The sequence below is a fragment of the Carcharhinus amblyrhynchos genome, chromosome 4, assembly GCF_965287045.1.
Source record: "Carcharhinus amblyrhynchos chromosome 4, sCarAmb.v2.hapA, whole genome shotgun sequence".
NCBI lineage: Eukaryota > Metazoa > Chordata > Chondrichthyes > Carcharhiniformes > Carcharhinidae > Carcharhinus > Carcharhinus amblyrhynchos.
Window position 1 is genome coordinate 94892851 of NC_137327.1, and position 16392 is coordinate 94909242.

General features: G+C 41.7%; 1 protein-coding gene across 1 annotated transcript in view; it reads left to right on the forward strand.

The window, feature by feature from the left end:
* LOC145342213 (uncharacterized) overlaps positions 1-16392 on the forward strand; it is a 125361-nt gene that overhangs the window by 95495 nt on the left and 13474 nt on the right. The window contains exon 7 of the mRNA XM_080187573.1: positions 7404-7922. Coding sequence (XP_080043699.1) covers positions 7404-7922 — 519 coding nt within the window. The remainder of the gene's footprint in view (positions 1-7403; positions 7923-16392) is intronic.

Genomic DNA, 16392 nt, shown 5'->3' on the forward strand with positions numbered 1-16392 from the left:
TCAGGACCTTCAAAAATTAATTAGTTCTTCCTTGAGCCATATGCTACCTGTGTAAAACGTTTCCACAAATTCTATCCATTAGGCTTTGAGATGCATTGTTTACAAGTGTTGACTATCTGGAAAAATATTTACTTCTGAGATAATTACCCCCTTTCCTAAGACAAATTTTACCATCCACTGACCATTTCTGTTGAATGGCATGGCTACAGTTGGGAACTTGCTGCAAGTGGGTCAGGACAGTTTCTAACTCTTATTACTATTATATTGCCCTCCACAAGAAAAAATATTTTTCCTTTGTTTTAAGAATCCGGAAGCTTATTATTTTATAGCTCCATTCATTTCTTTAGCAACTCTTTTGCATGAGTCTCCATACTGAAACTGAGTATATATTTATGTTAATGGGCCCAAGGTACTTTCCTTTCAGTACCGAAATACATATCCAAATTTTGACATTTATTTCCAGTGAAATTCAGACAGTGTCACCTTTCCCAATTCTGGTTTTCTCAATTGGTTTCGGTCTCAGTTTTTTTTTTGATACAGCTATACTGCCAGGATTGAACTCAGTGTCCCAAGCTAGAAAGGGAAAAATCAATCAGATACCCATTCTAGACTTTGATACCTGCTGGAATGTGTTCCTATTTAGACGTTTAGTTAAAAAAAAAGTACGATGTTGGGCTGTGACTCCACATTTGGATAAACTGTCCATATGTATTGATAATGTGCTAGTACTTACTTTATTCAGTTAGCTGAATAGCTGGTTCATGATGCAGAGCGATGCCAAGAGCGTGGGTTCAGTTCCCATACCAGCTAATTCATGAAGGCCTGCCTTAACCATGCCCCTTGCCTGAGGTGTGGTGATCCCCAGGTTAAATCACCACCAGTCACAGCCTGTGATCATCTGGGACTATGGCGATTTTAATTCATAGAATTCCTAGAGTGTAGAAGGTGGCCATTTGGCCATCAAGTCTGCGCTGACCACAATCACACCTTACCTCCATAATCACATGTATTTACCCTAGCTTGTCCCCCTGACTCTAAAGGGCAATTTAGCATGGTCAATCCACCTAATTAATCCGCACATCTTTGGACTGTGGGAGGAAACTGGAGTACGCAGAGGAAACCTGCATGGACACGGAGAGAATGTGTAAACTCCATACAGACAGTAGCTCTTGTTGGTTAAATAGGTATGGTTAAGTAATTAACCATACCAATTTAACCAATAAGAGCCAGCTTTAGGTGGGACAAAAATGGTTAGAAAGAAAGAGGCACAGGCATTTTACTTTAAAATGTTCCCTAGTTGAGTAGAGAATGCAGTTTACCAAGACATGCTACTTGTGGCATATTTGCTTGGACCTAAATGGCCGATGCAATGTAGGAAGGATTCAGTATTCCAAAGACAGCAGCTTTTAATGTGTAATTTCATAACCTCTGACCTCCATTTGTAAGGAGGAAAAGTCCCATTGTGTGTGTTTGCAATGTGCAGTTCTATTCTCAGTCACTGCTTGTAAACTTTTAGCATTGTTTCAAAGAACACTCAATGTGAGGCACATTTAGGGGTTATTCCATACTGATTTAAGGTATTTTGTAACAAGTTCGGAGCCTCCTTATTAATATACTTAGTCTTTCCCTTTTCTAGGTGCTTCCTCTCTTGAAGGCACTATCTGCAGTTGGGGGTGCGGTTTCATAGGTGGCAGCTGCACTGTGGCACCTCACACAAATGGTCATTATTCATCTGTGAGCCTTATGCAGAGTACTGGCAGGCTAGTCAAGCATGGGTGGTGTAATTTCTGTCCACACATGCACTTTCTAGCTGGAGTCAATAATTAGGAGAGAACTCAGTCTGATTATTTGCCCCTTGTTTTTTTTCCTGCTCCCATGGCTTTTGTGGCCAACTGTCACATTCCAATAGCTTCCCTGGCAGATATTAGCTAACACGGACTTTTATGAACCATTTGGCTCAATGCCCCACCAGATGTGTGGCTGAGTTCATTTCCAGCTATCAAGGGACCTGAGTTATATTGTTTCTAAATGATGCTGTGAAATAGGGCAACATTTTAGATAGCTAGTTTGTTACCTTGTAAAATGGCTGCCCAACATGTGAAATCTAGAGTTAAAGTGGGCACTAGCCCGTTTGATGTGATGATAGCACATGGTTTAAAAAGTAGTGTTCTCGAATGTGGGAGTTTAAGACAGACGGAGTGCCTTGTCTAAGCTTCCATTTAATTACTCACTTTGTGATTGTATTGTGCACTCTCCTTCCTCTGGCTAATGAACAAGGAGGAGCATTTAGACACATTTCCACAACCAAAGCAGTGAACAGACTTCTATCTGTTTGATACAGTGACAAATTCAAGTTGTTAATGAGTCAAACTTTATGCAGCATTGAAAGGTTTCAATAATTTCGCTGCCAATGATCCACCACACAATGGAAAAGATCACAAAGTAGGAACATGGCCCACAGACTCCGAATTCTCAGCTGAATTGACCCATTTAGTTCTTTGCTGCTTTGTCCATATTGCTATCGCTCCTTTTCTTGTGTCAGCACATGATCGTATGCTGCACATGCTGTATCACACATTAGCCATGTTTGATACTGGCAGTTACTTCGGTAAGACTGTCTGCATTTCACTTTGTGGAAAATGGAACCAGGGTTACTACCTATAGCAAGGAAAATTTGACAGGGAGTTATCCTGGGAGACCCATGGGCAAATTTGAACACAGCTGTAGAGTGGCATTGGCAGAATCTAAGAAGAGATCTGCAGCCTGTCTCTGGAGAAAGCAAGCAGCATGGAATAAAATTCTGAATAAATTCCTGAAACAAGCAAACTGAATGAATCATTGCTGTGGCAACTCTTTTCCTTTGCAATGGGATATTAAGAAGCACACAACCACATTACCAATGAGCTTGGTTTGTATTTTAGGCGCTACAATTAACTGAGAAGTTGATTGCAATACAGGTTAAAATCAGATAGATGTCTTTCCCTTGATTGTTATGTACTGACTCCTGCTGATGGGGGCAGGTTTGTATATGTGCGCTGGTATAGGGTGAGAACAGAATTGAATTCAGTTATGATAGCCTCCACTATCAAACCACCTGGTTTCACACAAACAGAATGAACACTTGAGCAGATTAAATGTTGCCAGTTACATAAAACTGCTGCCCAGGGGTCAAAATCTTTGGTTTGTGTTGGGAGCAGGAAAGAATTTAAAGGTAAGACAAAAAGTTAGATTTGTGATTAGTGGTAAAGAAATGGTTTTGCTATAGCCAGACAGGAGTCAAATTCACTGAAGCTCTTTGAGAACCTGTGTACTGTAGCCCAGTGCAATTCATCATTCATTCTCCTGGAATGTAGGAGCAAACGCAGCATCCCAATAACAGGAGCCTTATCACAGGGGGTGTTTATGCTGCCACCAGTCACACAGTGGACCAACACTCACAGAAGAAATGTGAAGAAGATGGGATATTTTCACTGGATGCCCTTATCACCCTCTAGGAATAATGGCAATGAGCACATCCCGAGCTCTGATCTGCCTCTTCTGGACATTGCCATTGCCTCATGGCCGATACCCTCTTCCTCAAGGACCTCCTCAGCCTGATCATCTTCAACATCCTCCTTATCAGAGGAAATGTGTCACACCTTCTTCTCAGGCAATTCCTCCCCCTGCATGCAGTCCCAGGTTGTGTAGGACAGAGCAGATGACCACAGTGCACAATATTCTCCGAGGACTAAACTTCAGGGCTCCACCAGACTGCTCCAGACACTAGGACCAGCATCCCTACTGTCTGCTCCACCAAAATGGGAGTAGTAGCCCAAGCTTCACCATATCTTGCCTCAGTTCTGTTCTTGAGGCCTCCAGATATACATCGTCAGCCACCCCCTCAGTGATGGTCCTTCTTCCCGAAGAGCCAATCATGTAACTTCTGTGAATGTATGTCAGGAATCTGAGAGTGGCTCAGAATGTAGGAATCATGCACACTCGGAATCGAGCACATACCTGAAGATGTGTTTTGTGTGATCGCAGACCAACTGAACATTCAGCGAGTGGAAACCCTTGTGGTTCATGGAGTTCATTGCCTGATGACCCAGAGATCAGAGTGCCACGTGAATGCAGTCGATGAAAACCTGACGTTTGCAATATGTCCATCACTCTTGCATGTGGGCTTGCCTGATCCCGGTCAAAATGGTTGCAGTTGTGTGCCCACATGATTATTGTATCGGTCACCTGTAGGATGCACTTGTGTGCAGAGGTTTGTGAAATCCTGCAGACGTCAACTGTGAAGCCCTGAAAGCAAATACTGGGTAAAAAATTGAGTGCTGCCAGTGACACTAACAGTGGATGTCCTTCACTTCTTCATGGCACCAAATCCTGCAGAATGTGCCAGATGTGGCCAACCAGCTCCCTGGACATGCAAAGTATTCAGCAACACTAGTTTTCGTATATCTGCAGGTGTGTTGATGCTGTCTGTTGACCCTGGGTCAAGTGAGATGCCTTTGAGCAATGGCTCACTGGGGTTCATCCTTTCCTTGCCCCTGAGTAAACCCTGCTATCCCTTCCTCTTCTGCTTCGGCCTTTGGTGAGCCAGGCAGCTCTGTTGACGCCATTCTCTTCCCTGTTGCCAATAGAATGAGAGGATTGGCAGCGAGATCATCAGTCTCCATGTGTTGTACATTCTGCTCGCTGCAGTTTCAAAGACAGACTTGAAGGTTAGTATTTGTTTCTGAAGGATCACTCTTTGCACATTTATTGTCTGAAGCTGCCTCCCAAAGCACACTGACTCATGTCCAGACTACAACACTGATGTCTAGTCCTTACTTTCCATTCTGCTTTGACAAGATGCCCACACCATCCTTGCCATACACACATGGCCAAGTCCCCACAGTTTTGGCCACTCTATTGCATCCTGAGCTCTCATCTGAGGTGCAGACATTGTCCAGAGCTTCATTCCAAGGCCTTGCGCCCAACCTGGTCTATAGGGGACACTTGTCAATACGTAGCTTGACACACAGCCAAGGGTTAGGAGCACTGTCCTCTGGCAGTGTGCCATTGCCATCGTCTAAGGGGATAGAGTTGCATTGATACAGGCGCACAATGGCATTTATTGCTTTTGGAAGACAGTGTGCCAATGCTGAGCGAATCAGTGGCACCCACACAAATAAGTGGTGCTTGAGTGGACCTAATTGTGTGACTAGTTTGACTCCAGGCATGTCAATTGAATTGCAGCTGAATGATCTGGGCTGCAATGGGGTACTGATGACTGACAAGTTTTTAAACCAGCATTGCCCTTGGCAACATGCGTCTCCAAATCCAAACCCCTCACCCCTCCCAGATTGAGTGGAAACATCCGAGTCCATGATGACTTCCCTCGCCACGCTGCACCAGGTTTCCCTTTCTTCAGTGAGGGGTCTTTAAAGAAACCCTGGCTGCAAAAGACAGCCTCAAAAACAGTGCTTTTCACACTTGACAGTCAACCCAAGGTAATCTGTCCCCTGAGTCATGCTGCCACTCAATATTCCTGCCTGAATATGTGGAGCTGCGCTATGAGTGCTGTGCTGAACTCCTGTACTGCCATCTGAGGTGTGCTCACCAGATGCATTTGGCTTTTGAAGCTAGTCATACTTCACACTTTCTGATATCGTGATGCTGCTATGGGTGGATTTTTTTTGACCATGGTTGGGTGGTTTGATTCTGGTATAAGATGCTGAATGCAATCAAATGAGGTGCCCAACATTTACATCAGGAATTGTGACCCACCACTGATGGGGGAAGGGACCCATCATGGCAAGCTTTCACGCCAATTATAAAATGCAACTTTGCATTTCTTGTGTCATTTTCCACTCCCATCGTCAAACTAGCCCAAAGTGAACAGGAGCAGAAAATCCTGGTCACTGAACCCATTCAGTTTTAATTTTTGTAGTGGGAGAGATGTGGGGTAAAATCCCCCTTTTCCTGCCTTACCATTAACTGCAGCGTGGTGATATATTTTTGAGAGAGCATGTTTTAGCCCCTTGAGTGCTGTGACTTTAAAAAACGACCATGAAAGGGCTTTTTTGTAAGTTTAAATCAAAATGAAGGATAATTGTTTATTTCTTGCAACATCTGAAATGTAATCACAACAGCAATCAACTCCTCACACATACTAGACATAAAACAGATGATTTCTAAAGATAAAATGCACCCAAACAGTAAATTCCTTGAAAAGATTTTAAAAAGTTCCTCAGCTCAGCATTTATGTCCTGAATTTCCGAAGCAGGTCTTATCCAATACGGAGCCTACCTGTTCCAGGCATCCTTCCTCAATGTTGGAATGATGAGGGGAAGCCAAACCAGGGCACCCGCTGATTTATTCTGCTAAGTTTTCATTCGCTAACACATTGAAAGGCTTCAGGTCATTTTAAATAACTTTTCTGTGTGTCGGTGAATGAGGTGTGAGTGAGGTTGGTGAGCAGGTGTTAGCTGCAGAGGGCGGTGGGGCTAGGTAGCAAGCTGGCAGCAGAGTAGGGTGGTGAGGTTGAGTTGGGAGTGGTTTTCGATACCTAGAGGTTGGCCATGTTTTTTCCAGTCTAAAATTCTCTAGTAACTCTCCCTGGGGAAGAGTGTTGGACATCTCTGAAGTCTCCAACTCTGAGAGTTGGAGACTTTTTTTTCGGAGGGTCACAGGGAGATGAGGAATTGTCCATCGCTGTTGAAACTTCCCGGGCAATTCCTGCAAAGTCCTTGCATTGGGACCTCCAAGGGATCCATGAGCACACCTTCCGAGAAACTTCTTTGACCACCCAGAGCCAGAAAAATTGGGTTCAATACTTGAAGGAGAAGAATCTGCAGTCTATGGGGAAAGAGAAGGAGTGGAACTAATAAATTCCTTCCAAGATCTGGCACTGTGACCGTCAGCCAAATGACCACCTCCTGTGCTGTATTATGATATTGGTATTGCTGAATTCAATAATAGTTCATTCAGTTCCACAGACGTACATCTTCCGACAATAGTTACTGGAACGTGATTAGGAGAAGGAATCCTAACTATTTTTCCTTCTGGCCAAACCCCTTTCTTGGGGTTCATGGACATTGGAACCAACTGTAGTATTTTGACACTAATCCAACTGAAATTAATGAATTCAATGCACATAATGGACTGAACCTGAAATCTTCAAGTTCGTATAACTTGTCACATTTGAGGAGCCCAAAATCCTAATTTTGAGTAGTATTAAATGAAAAGTGTCCGATCCAGCAGCCAGTGAATCTCTTTGAGGCTATGATTTCTGTAATCTCCTCTGCACAGGGTTTTGTTTCATTATACATGTCTGATGCTGCTAATCTTTCAGCCTGCATGTTGGCAGCTTAGTTGAAGCACAAGTTCAGCAATCACTAGTCTGCAGCATCATCTGTTAACTTCTGTTTCCTTAGAACTCAAAAATTAATAGATCCGGTGGGAGAGATGATATCCCGAGGAGGAAGAAACTGGCCCTTTGAAGGAGACCGGCCCTATCTCCCACACAACGTGTCGTCTACAAAAAATGAGCTGGATCTAGGCTGCCAGAGATGTGGGGAGTCGTACTTCAATGTTGTCAGCAGAGAGGATGAGAGGTGGGAAAATTCTGAGGTTTTCATAAAACCAGGCGTCAAGCCACCAAGAAACACCATCAAAAGCCCCCCTCGTGATCCTGGTGAAGGAATTGAGACTGTAAGGTGCTGCTCAAATGTGAAGAGCAGACCACCTACCAAGCTGAGTTCAGAGGAACTGGTGAGAGACATTGCAGAGAAAGACCGTTCTCTGGCAGGCATACTAGATCCTAACTCGAAAATGAAGAGTGCTGTAGGCCTGATGGGTGGGATCTTTCCAGAAAGCAAAGAGGAACTGTCACGCGCACGTGAGCACAAGAAAAGGAATCCACTACAACTGAGCCTGAATATTAACCAGGAGAAGTAAGTTTCTTCTTGATCTTCTAGGTTCTATGTAATGTTATCTGAACTTAAGATCCAGGTCCCGTCTCCCAATCTGTGCTGTGTTAAGTGATCCCACTGTAAGCAGCAATTGCAGCACAATAATTGGCCTCTGTAATCTTGGGTTACGGAAGGGGAGATAAAAAGGAGGGTTGGGACTCATGATTAGTATCTAATGAGTCAGCAAGGCAAGCATATATTTTAAATGTCAGGTAAGAAAAGGCTTAGATTCAGTTGTGATGGTAGAATGGGCATCGGCAGAAAAAATAACTCGCCTGGCAAGGTGCCAGAGTGGTGCCGCACCTTAGAAACACACCTCGGCAAAAGGCTGGTAAAATTGGTATCCTTATTAGCGACAAAATAATGCTTCCATTTCCCTCCTTAGTCATACTTAAGGTCTAATTTGAAGCTTAATTATGACCAGCTTTGCATTGCAAATTTTATTTAACCACAGATATATTCCACATGGTGTCTCTTTAATCCAGTCCCAGATGTGCATTACAGCCACTACAAAATGCTTCCATACATATGAATTTATGATATGGTTACTCAGGGACAGATGTGGATGTTTTGCAATGTTGTAAGTTGAGGTGTATTTGGGCACTGGACCAAATGTAGTCAGTTAACAGTCAAACTCTTAGTTTCTGAGAAGCACACAAGTATCCATTAACTGCCCCCCAAGACTGCTCAGAGAGTATCACTCAAGTGTTATCTGTCGTCTCCTCCATCTTCATTATCAGTCCCCCACACCAGCACTCCTGCCAGATACTAACTAACTTATGGAAATCATAATTTATATATATGTTATTATCACATTACATTGCTGTTCCTTCATTGTCCCTGCACCAAATTCATGGAATTCCCTTCCTAAAGTGACCTAGACCAGATGGGCTGCAGCAGTTCAACATGGCCCACCTTTTTATGGTCAATTAGGGATACATAACAAATGTTGGCTTAGAAACCGACATCCCATGAAAAAATAAAAGAAACTTCAACACCTTTAGTGTTACTAAATGACCACAGTTCACTTTTACCTGGCAAATAGATTCAAGTCTGACCGATCTGCATTCTATCTCCACAATTTGCAGTTTTTCTTTTTGTTTCCTTGTTCAACAGTTCCTGCCAGTGATGAGGTCTGAGGTGCATTTACACTTCCGAGGTTGACAATATTGCAGCCTTTGGAGTGCGTTTTAAAATGGAGCAAAAAATAAACAATCAGATTAATGTTAAAAAATTTTTGTTCTGTTTATTGGACCTAATATGATGGAAATGCTTCAAGTAAGAGTGCTGATCCTCACTTGGTGACTGACTCCAGTGAAACAGCATCTTTGACAGGATGAAATAGGCTTCAGTCAATGCTATTTAGAACCAATTAGCGAGAGATGCACAAGAACTAGGTAGACAAGATACTGGCTTAATTTTCCATGTTCTACTTTTGTAGTAGCAGAGCATTTACCTTGCCAAAATGAAATATAATTGATCTTGTAGCAAAGCTTAAGGGTGAAGGTTTTTTGCTTCTAATTTTGAGGTACTCCTTCATAACTTGTCTGTATGCGAGTCGCAAGTTTGGGGAAAAAATAATAAATTTGGCAAACTTTTAATGATGTAGTTCCTTGATCCATGTTGAGACTTTGTGTGTCAGTTGTGACTTAATTGGTGGCACACTTGCCTCAGAGTCAGAAGATTATGGGTTTAAATCACTCCAGGATTTGAGCATGAATTGCCTAACATAAAAATCCATTACTGACGGGAGTACAATCCAATATTGTCAGAGGCGCTGGCTTCATATGAGACATGAAACATCAGGCTCTGTCTGCCCCTTAGGTAGATGTAAATAATCCCATGGCACTATTCTGAGGAAGAGCAGGGGAGGTGTCCGTTCTGGTCAATATTTCGCCCTCATTCAATATCACAGACAAATTATCTGATCATTGTGTTGTAGTTTGTGGGAACTTACTGTGTGCAAATTGGCTAGCCTGTTTCCTACATTACAATAGTCACTAAACTTCTAATGTATTTTCTTGGCTATGAAGGGCTTTTGAAGCATCTGGTGGTCATGACTAGCCCCAAATATAAATGCAAGTCTTTCTTTATTTCTGTGTTTAATTTATCAGTTGATGACTGTGAAATTCTACAATGTCGATTATGGATATGTAAAAAGCATAGAACAGTAAATCATTACTCATTAACATTTCAAAATGAAGTCAATAGAATTTGTTTTATTTTTGGCTGTGTGTGTGAAGGCAATTCTAAACGAGGCCTGCATCTGTGTGGCTTGGCCTCAAGGCTTGATTTCAAATCCTTTCTGAATAACATCTTTCATTTATGTGTTGCTGTAATTATGTATCAATCTTGCCAACCAGAGGACTTCTCGAGGGAGTTGGTGGTGCAGTGGCTTGGCACAATGCCTATTTTTAGAATCCAAAATACCAGTGTATAACTCCATTCAAGATTTCTGATAATCATGCAAAATATTTGCATCTGTAAGGAACTTACTAAGCTTGTCATGAGTTCACGAAACGCACTCATAGCAACAATGTTTTCCATATTATTCAGAAAATGACAGACCTGAAAATGAAATCTAAGAGATCCAGTTACGTTCAGTTGGATATTGCTAAGTACCCATGTTTTGCACTGTAAATACCAGCCTGGTGCCGGAAATAAAGCAGCATTGGAAATAGTATCAATGTGTCCCCACGAACATTTTTTACACTCCACATTGCCAAAAATTAATTCCTACTTAAAAACTTGACATCCCCTGAGGAAACAGCACAACAATCATCGGTTATATTCCATTTGAATCCAGGGCAGATTACTTGTAAGGAGATAATTATCAGTCTCTTGGTTAGCTGCTGCTCAACTCGGAATTCCTAACACTGTTAAAAAGGCCAGTGCTAATGTGTTTCTATTGTTTGTTGGCACCAGCTAATCTTATTATCCCTTTGTGTTCATTAAACCAATTTGCAAGTATTTCCCTCTGCAATCATTGGAGCTCATCAAAGCCATAAATCATAAAGGATTTCTCAAAATAATCATGGATCTATATGAAGGTAACTTCCATATAAAGATTTTTTAAAAACTAGGCAGTTAAAGCGTTGAATTCAATGGGAATAGGAGGAAAACTCTGTACTGGTTGTCTACCTAAGGCAAAGCAAGATGGTTGGGAGGCCTCAAACATCTTGGCCTCAGAGTGACACTGCAGAAATTCCTTGGACCCAACCATTTTCAGCTACTTAACTAGTGCTCTTCCCTCCATTATAAGTTTAGAAATAGGGATGTTTACTGATAATTGTACAGTGTTCAGTGCCATTCGTGAAACCTCAGATACTGAAGCAGTCTGTCTGGCAAGTCCTGAACAACAATGAGGCTTGAGCTGACAAGTAATATTTGCACCACACAATTGCCAGGTAATAACCATCACCAACAGAAAAGTCTAACCATCTGCCCTTGACACTAAATCCCCTACCAGTAATTTCCTAGGGATTACCATTGACCAGAAACTTAACTGGACCAGCCATATAAATATTGTAGCTACAAGAGCACGTCAGAGGCTGGAAATTGTGCAGCAACTAACTTAACTCTTGACTCCCCAGAGCCCATCCACTATTTACAAGACAAGACTCAGGGTTTAATGAAATACTCTATTTGGATGAGTGCAGCTCTCAAGTGTTTGAAGAGGTTCAACTCCATCCGGACTTTATCAACACCCCATCTGCTACATTAAATATTCGCTCCCTGAACCACCGGTGCACAGTGGCAGCAGTGTGTACTATATGCAAGATGCACTGTAGCAATTTGCGAAGGCTCCTTTTATAGAATCTGCCAAACCTGGGATCTGTACCAACTCAAAGGACAAGAGCAATAAACACATGGGAACAGCGGAGCCTGAAACTTCCTCTGCAAATCATACACAATCCTGACTTAATTTCTTCACTGTTACTCAGTCAAAATCCTCCAATGCCTTCCTACCAGCACTGAGTATACCTGTAGCAGCTCAAAATGGCATCTCGGCTCCACCTTTACAAGAGAAATTGGGTTGGGGAACAAAGTTTGGCCTTGCTAGCAATGCTCACATCCCATGAAAGAATAAAACAAAAATGCCCCAAGCTCTGGAACTCCCCATTTATACCTCACCATGTCTCCACCCTACTTTTTTTCTCTAAGACAGTCTTTAAGACCAAGCTTTTGATCATCTGCCTTTATAGCTCCTTATGTGACTCAGTGTTATTCTTTGTTTTATAATGCTCTGGTGAAGTGCCTTGGGACATTTAATTATTTTAAAGGCACTATATAAATATAAATTGTTGTTGTTCCCTAATTCAACTTCGAGGTAAGGTTATCAACATAGGATGTCCCAAAGCTGGTACAGTGGTTAGTACTGCAGCCTCACAGCGCTGGGGCCTGGATTTAGTTCTGGCCTTGGGTAACTGTGTGGAGTTTGCAAATTCTCCCCGTGTCTGTGTAGGTTTCTGGCAGATGCTGCAGATTCCCCTCTCAATCCAGAGATGTGCAGGATAGGTGGATTGGCCATAGTAAATGCGTGAAGTTATGTGTATGGGGCAGATGGGCTTGTGTGGGATGCTCTTTTGGAAAGTCAGTGCAGACTTGATGGACTGAATATCTCTTTCTGCATTTTAAAGGTTCTGTGTTTCTCTTCAAACCTCTTCTTGGCATCCAGATTTCCACAAAGTGCCTTTTAACATTCAGGATACAGCATCTCTGAGTCCGATGCTTGAGATTTGCCGGCACAGCTTCACAGTCCATGGGAATCAAACTTTTAGAGTTTAGTTCCGTGCAACTTAGAAGAAGGTTTTCTCTTTCCAAGAAGGGCTGTAGATCTTTAACTGTTACCTACTACTTCTAGAAGTTTTTTTTGCAACTCTGAGAAACAGCACGTTTGGAAAAGTAAAACCAGAAGATACTGGAATTACTCCAGCCTAGCAGCATCAATGGAGAGAAAAACATCATTAGCCTATAATGAAATTTCAGTTCTGGTGACAATCTGAAACTTTCACTCGTCTTCTCTCCATAGGTGCTGCCAGACCTGCGGAATATTTCCAGCAATTTCTATTTTCATTACAGATTTCCAGCATTCGCAGTAGAGTGTTTTGCTTTTGTTTTGAAGAAATGACTGATTGGATAAACAAAATAAATGTGCATAGTCATCCAGAAGGCAGATGATGAGCTGTGTCAAAAGATTGTTGCAAAACTTCAGGTGTATGTAAGAATAACAAATGGACAGAACATTAGCCAAAAATCAGAATAAGTTTCAGTACATTGAGGGAGCAGTACTGGGTCCACATTTGTCCTTTATGTACAGATGACTTGGATGGAGGTCTGGAACCACAATCTTGAAATCTGGTGATGCTGCAAAAATAGAGAGTTTGGCAAACTATGGAAGACTTTATGAAGATATGAAAAGCTAGCAAATTGGACCAATAGCTGGAAGGGGAAATATAATGCGGAAAAGTGTAAGGTAATATATTCTGATAGGAAAAATGAAGAATGAGTATACGTTCAATGAAAACTAGGCCATTGTTGTGGATGAAGACCAATTGCTTTACAAGCTGTGGCAAATATGTTGAAGTTATGAAGTAATAAATTGATATAAAATGTTTGCTATGCTGCAGTTGGAGTACTGTGCTCAGTATAGGGAATCCCAGTATAGAAAATATATTGAAGCCATTTATAAATTCACAGCATGTACCAGAAGTTGGAAGCTACAATTAGGGTGAGACTTGAAGTATTAGGACAATTTACACAGGAGCGGAGAAGGCGTTTAAATTAAAATGATGCAAGATTTTGATAGTGAGTAGGGAGAGACAGTTCCCTCTGGTTGAGGAGTTGGTCGTAGACAGTCATCAATTTAGAACAATCACAAAGAAAATGAGGGGAAATGTTAGAAGAAGTTTCTTTAGACAGAGGATTGTTGGAGCACGGCATGTTTTGCCACAGGAAATGGGTCAAACATAGGTCATCGTATCTTTGAGGAGAAAAGTATAAATATTTGAAATACAAGACAATGAAGAGAGTGCAGGAAATAGCATTCATTTTGGATTGCTCTAGTAAAGAATTGAAACAGATGATAGGTGGAATAGTCTCCTATGGGTACAACCTATTGTTCAGTAGTATCTGACCATGTCAGCTGAACTTTATTCAGTCATCTCCCCACATAACCTCTCCTTTTTCCCACCAGTAAAGAATGTTTGGGCCTCAGTTACTTTTAAGTACATACAGTGGTCATGAAAGACCTATTTCAGTGCAATTTCCTATTTAAATGGAAGTTAAGATAGACAACATATTGCCAAAAAGTCCCCATTATTTTGCTTTTGTCGTCCTAGGTGGAAAATCCACTCACATTTCAGGATATTTCATATTTTAGAGCTGGAGAAATTGTACAATAGACCTGTAAGTCTCTCCAGCAAATACTTGCTCCCTTGGTTCTGCTTGTGGATTGGGATAAATGGAGGTTTCCTCCATTTCTTCTGCTACCTCTAGTAGTTTGAAAAATATGAATGAGAGGGATGGAGAAATTGGGTTGTGCTTAATTGTAGCTGATATGATCACAGAGCAGGTAGAAGAAGGTTTGATCACAGGACAGATAGAAATAGGCTGTTTTTATCAGTCCATCCGGCCACAGATGCTGGAAAAAAATTACGTTCCTTCTGCAGACTGGAATCTCTTGTTGGCAAAAGGTGAACCATGTTCGTCATCTGGTGTTTTTGGTAGGATTCTGGTGGTTTTGTTGGTGAATACTAAGACAAGTCTTTCAATAGGACAAGATACCACAGCAATTGAATTTTGGATGAGTTGGCTGACGATTTTTTTCTCTTTGCGTTTTCTCTGCCTGGGAATGAAGAGGAGTCGGTCTGCCTACCAAACTGAAAGCCTATAGGCTGATCTGTGCTTGCTTTCAGAGGAGCTGCATTATCTTTAATTTGGCTGTGCAGGTGCAGCAATCCTGGGCACACTTCACTCAGGTATTTAAGTCAAAATCAAAACTCGTATGTTATGCCACGAGTGTCCTTGTAGTGTTTCCTTTGACCGCCATACAAATGCACCCCAGGCTTGAACTCTGCATAAAAGATTTGCTTTTGGTAATTGAATATCAGCCATTATGGCCAAGTGACCAGTTCAACTCAGTTGTAACTGTTTCGATATGGTGTACATACTTGGTACACCAGCTTAGATCCTCAGTATCTGATATTTTATCCTGCAATCTGATCTTAAGACTTTTCTAAAGGTGACTTAAGTGAAAGTTAAGTTTCTTGGCGTTACTCTGGCACACAGTTCAAGTCTTGCATATAGAATAGAGTGGGCACTACTTATAGACTTTCAGCTTGATAGGCAGACCGACTCCTCTTCATTCCCAGGTTGACGTTGGAAGTGTGCCAAAGAATATGCTTGCTTTGGCAATTATTGCACGTCTCATTTTCAAATGTAGACAACTTGAGAGAGTTTGCTGCTGAAATAAGCGAACCTATCCTGCGTGAACTAGAACCTGGGGTTTGGGGAAAAAGTTTTCCTGTAGCTGGCTAGTACATAATTTCAGTTTTCTTTGTGCTGATTGTAAGACTGAAGTTGTCACATTCATTGGGGAACAAGTCCATGCTATGTTGCATGTCCAACTCTGCACTTGCTACTGGTTCAGTCAATGGGACACAGTTGCATAGACAATGTGGACTGTCAAATATTGGACCCAGTGGCCATTATTTATGTTTGACAGGCCAGTTAACTGCTGAAGGAAGTTGAGCCACATCCTTTCCATTTGTATGTCACACCAATCATATGCAGAATACTGGCTGAGTAATTTTTTCTCATCTAAGGATTTTGGTGGGACAAGAAAAGACCGATGCAGTTACTGGGATTTGAATTCAGGATCATTTTTATTTATTCAAGGATGTGGGTATGGCTGGCTAGGCCTGCATTTATTGCACATCTCTAATCACCCTTGAGAAGGTGGTGATGAGCTGTCTTCTTGAACTGCTGCTGTCCATTTGCTGTAGGTGCTCCCACTGTGCTATTAAGGAGGTAGGAGTTCCATGATTTTGACTCAGCAACATTGAAGAAACAGCGATTATATTTTCAAGTCAGGATGGTGAGTGGCTGGGAGGAGAACTTCCAAGTTGTGGTGTTCCCATGTATCTTCTGCCCTCATCCTTTTCGGTGGTACTTTGGTAGGAAAAACAAAAACATCATTTGCATCTTAGAAAACAGGGTTCAAGAGCAAAGCGATATGGGTGAACTAATCATTAAGCAGCATCGCAGATCAGCAAATCAATTAAAAAATAACTGATGTATTTCAAAGGGTATAGAATTCAGAAGCAGTGAAGGTTTGCTAAATATTGTGCACTGTTCTAGTTTGCATCCTGAAAACAATAAATAAGCACTGGTGAAAGTATTAACAAGATTTGCAAGAATGATAACAGAACTGAAAGATTATAGGTATTGG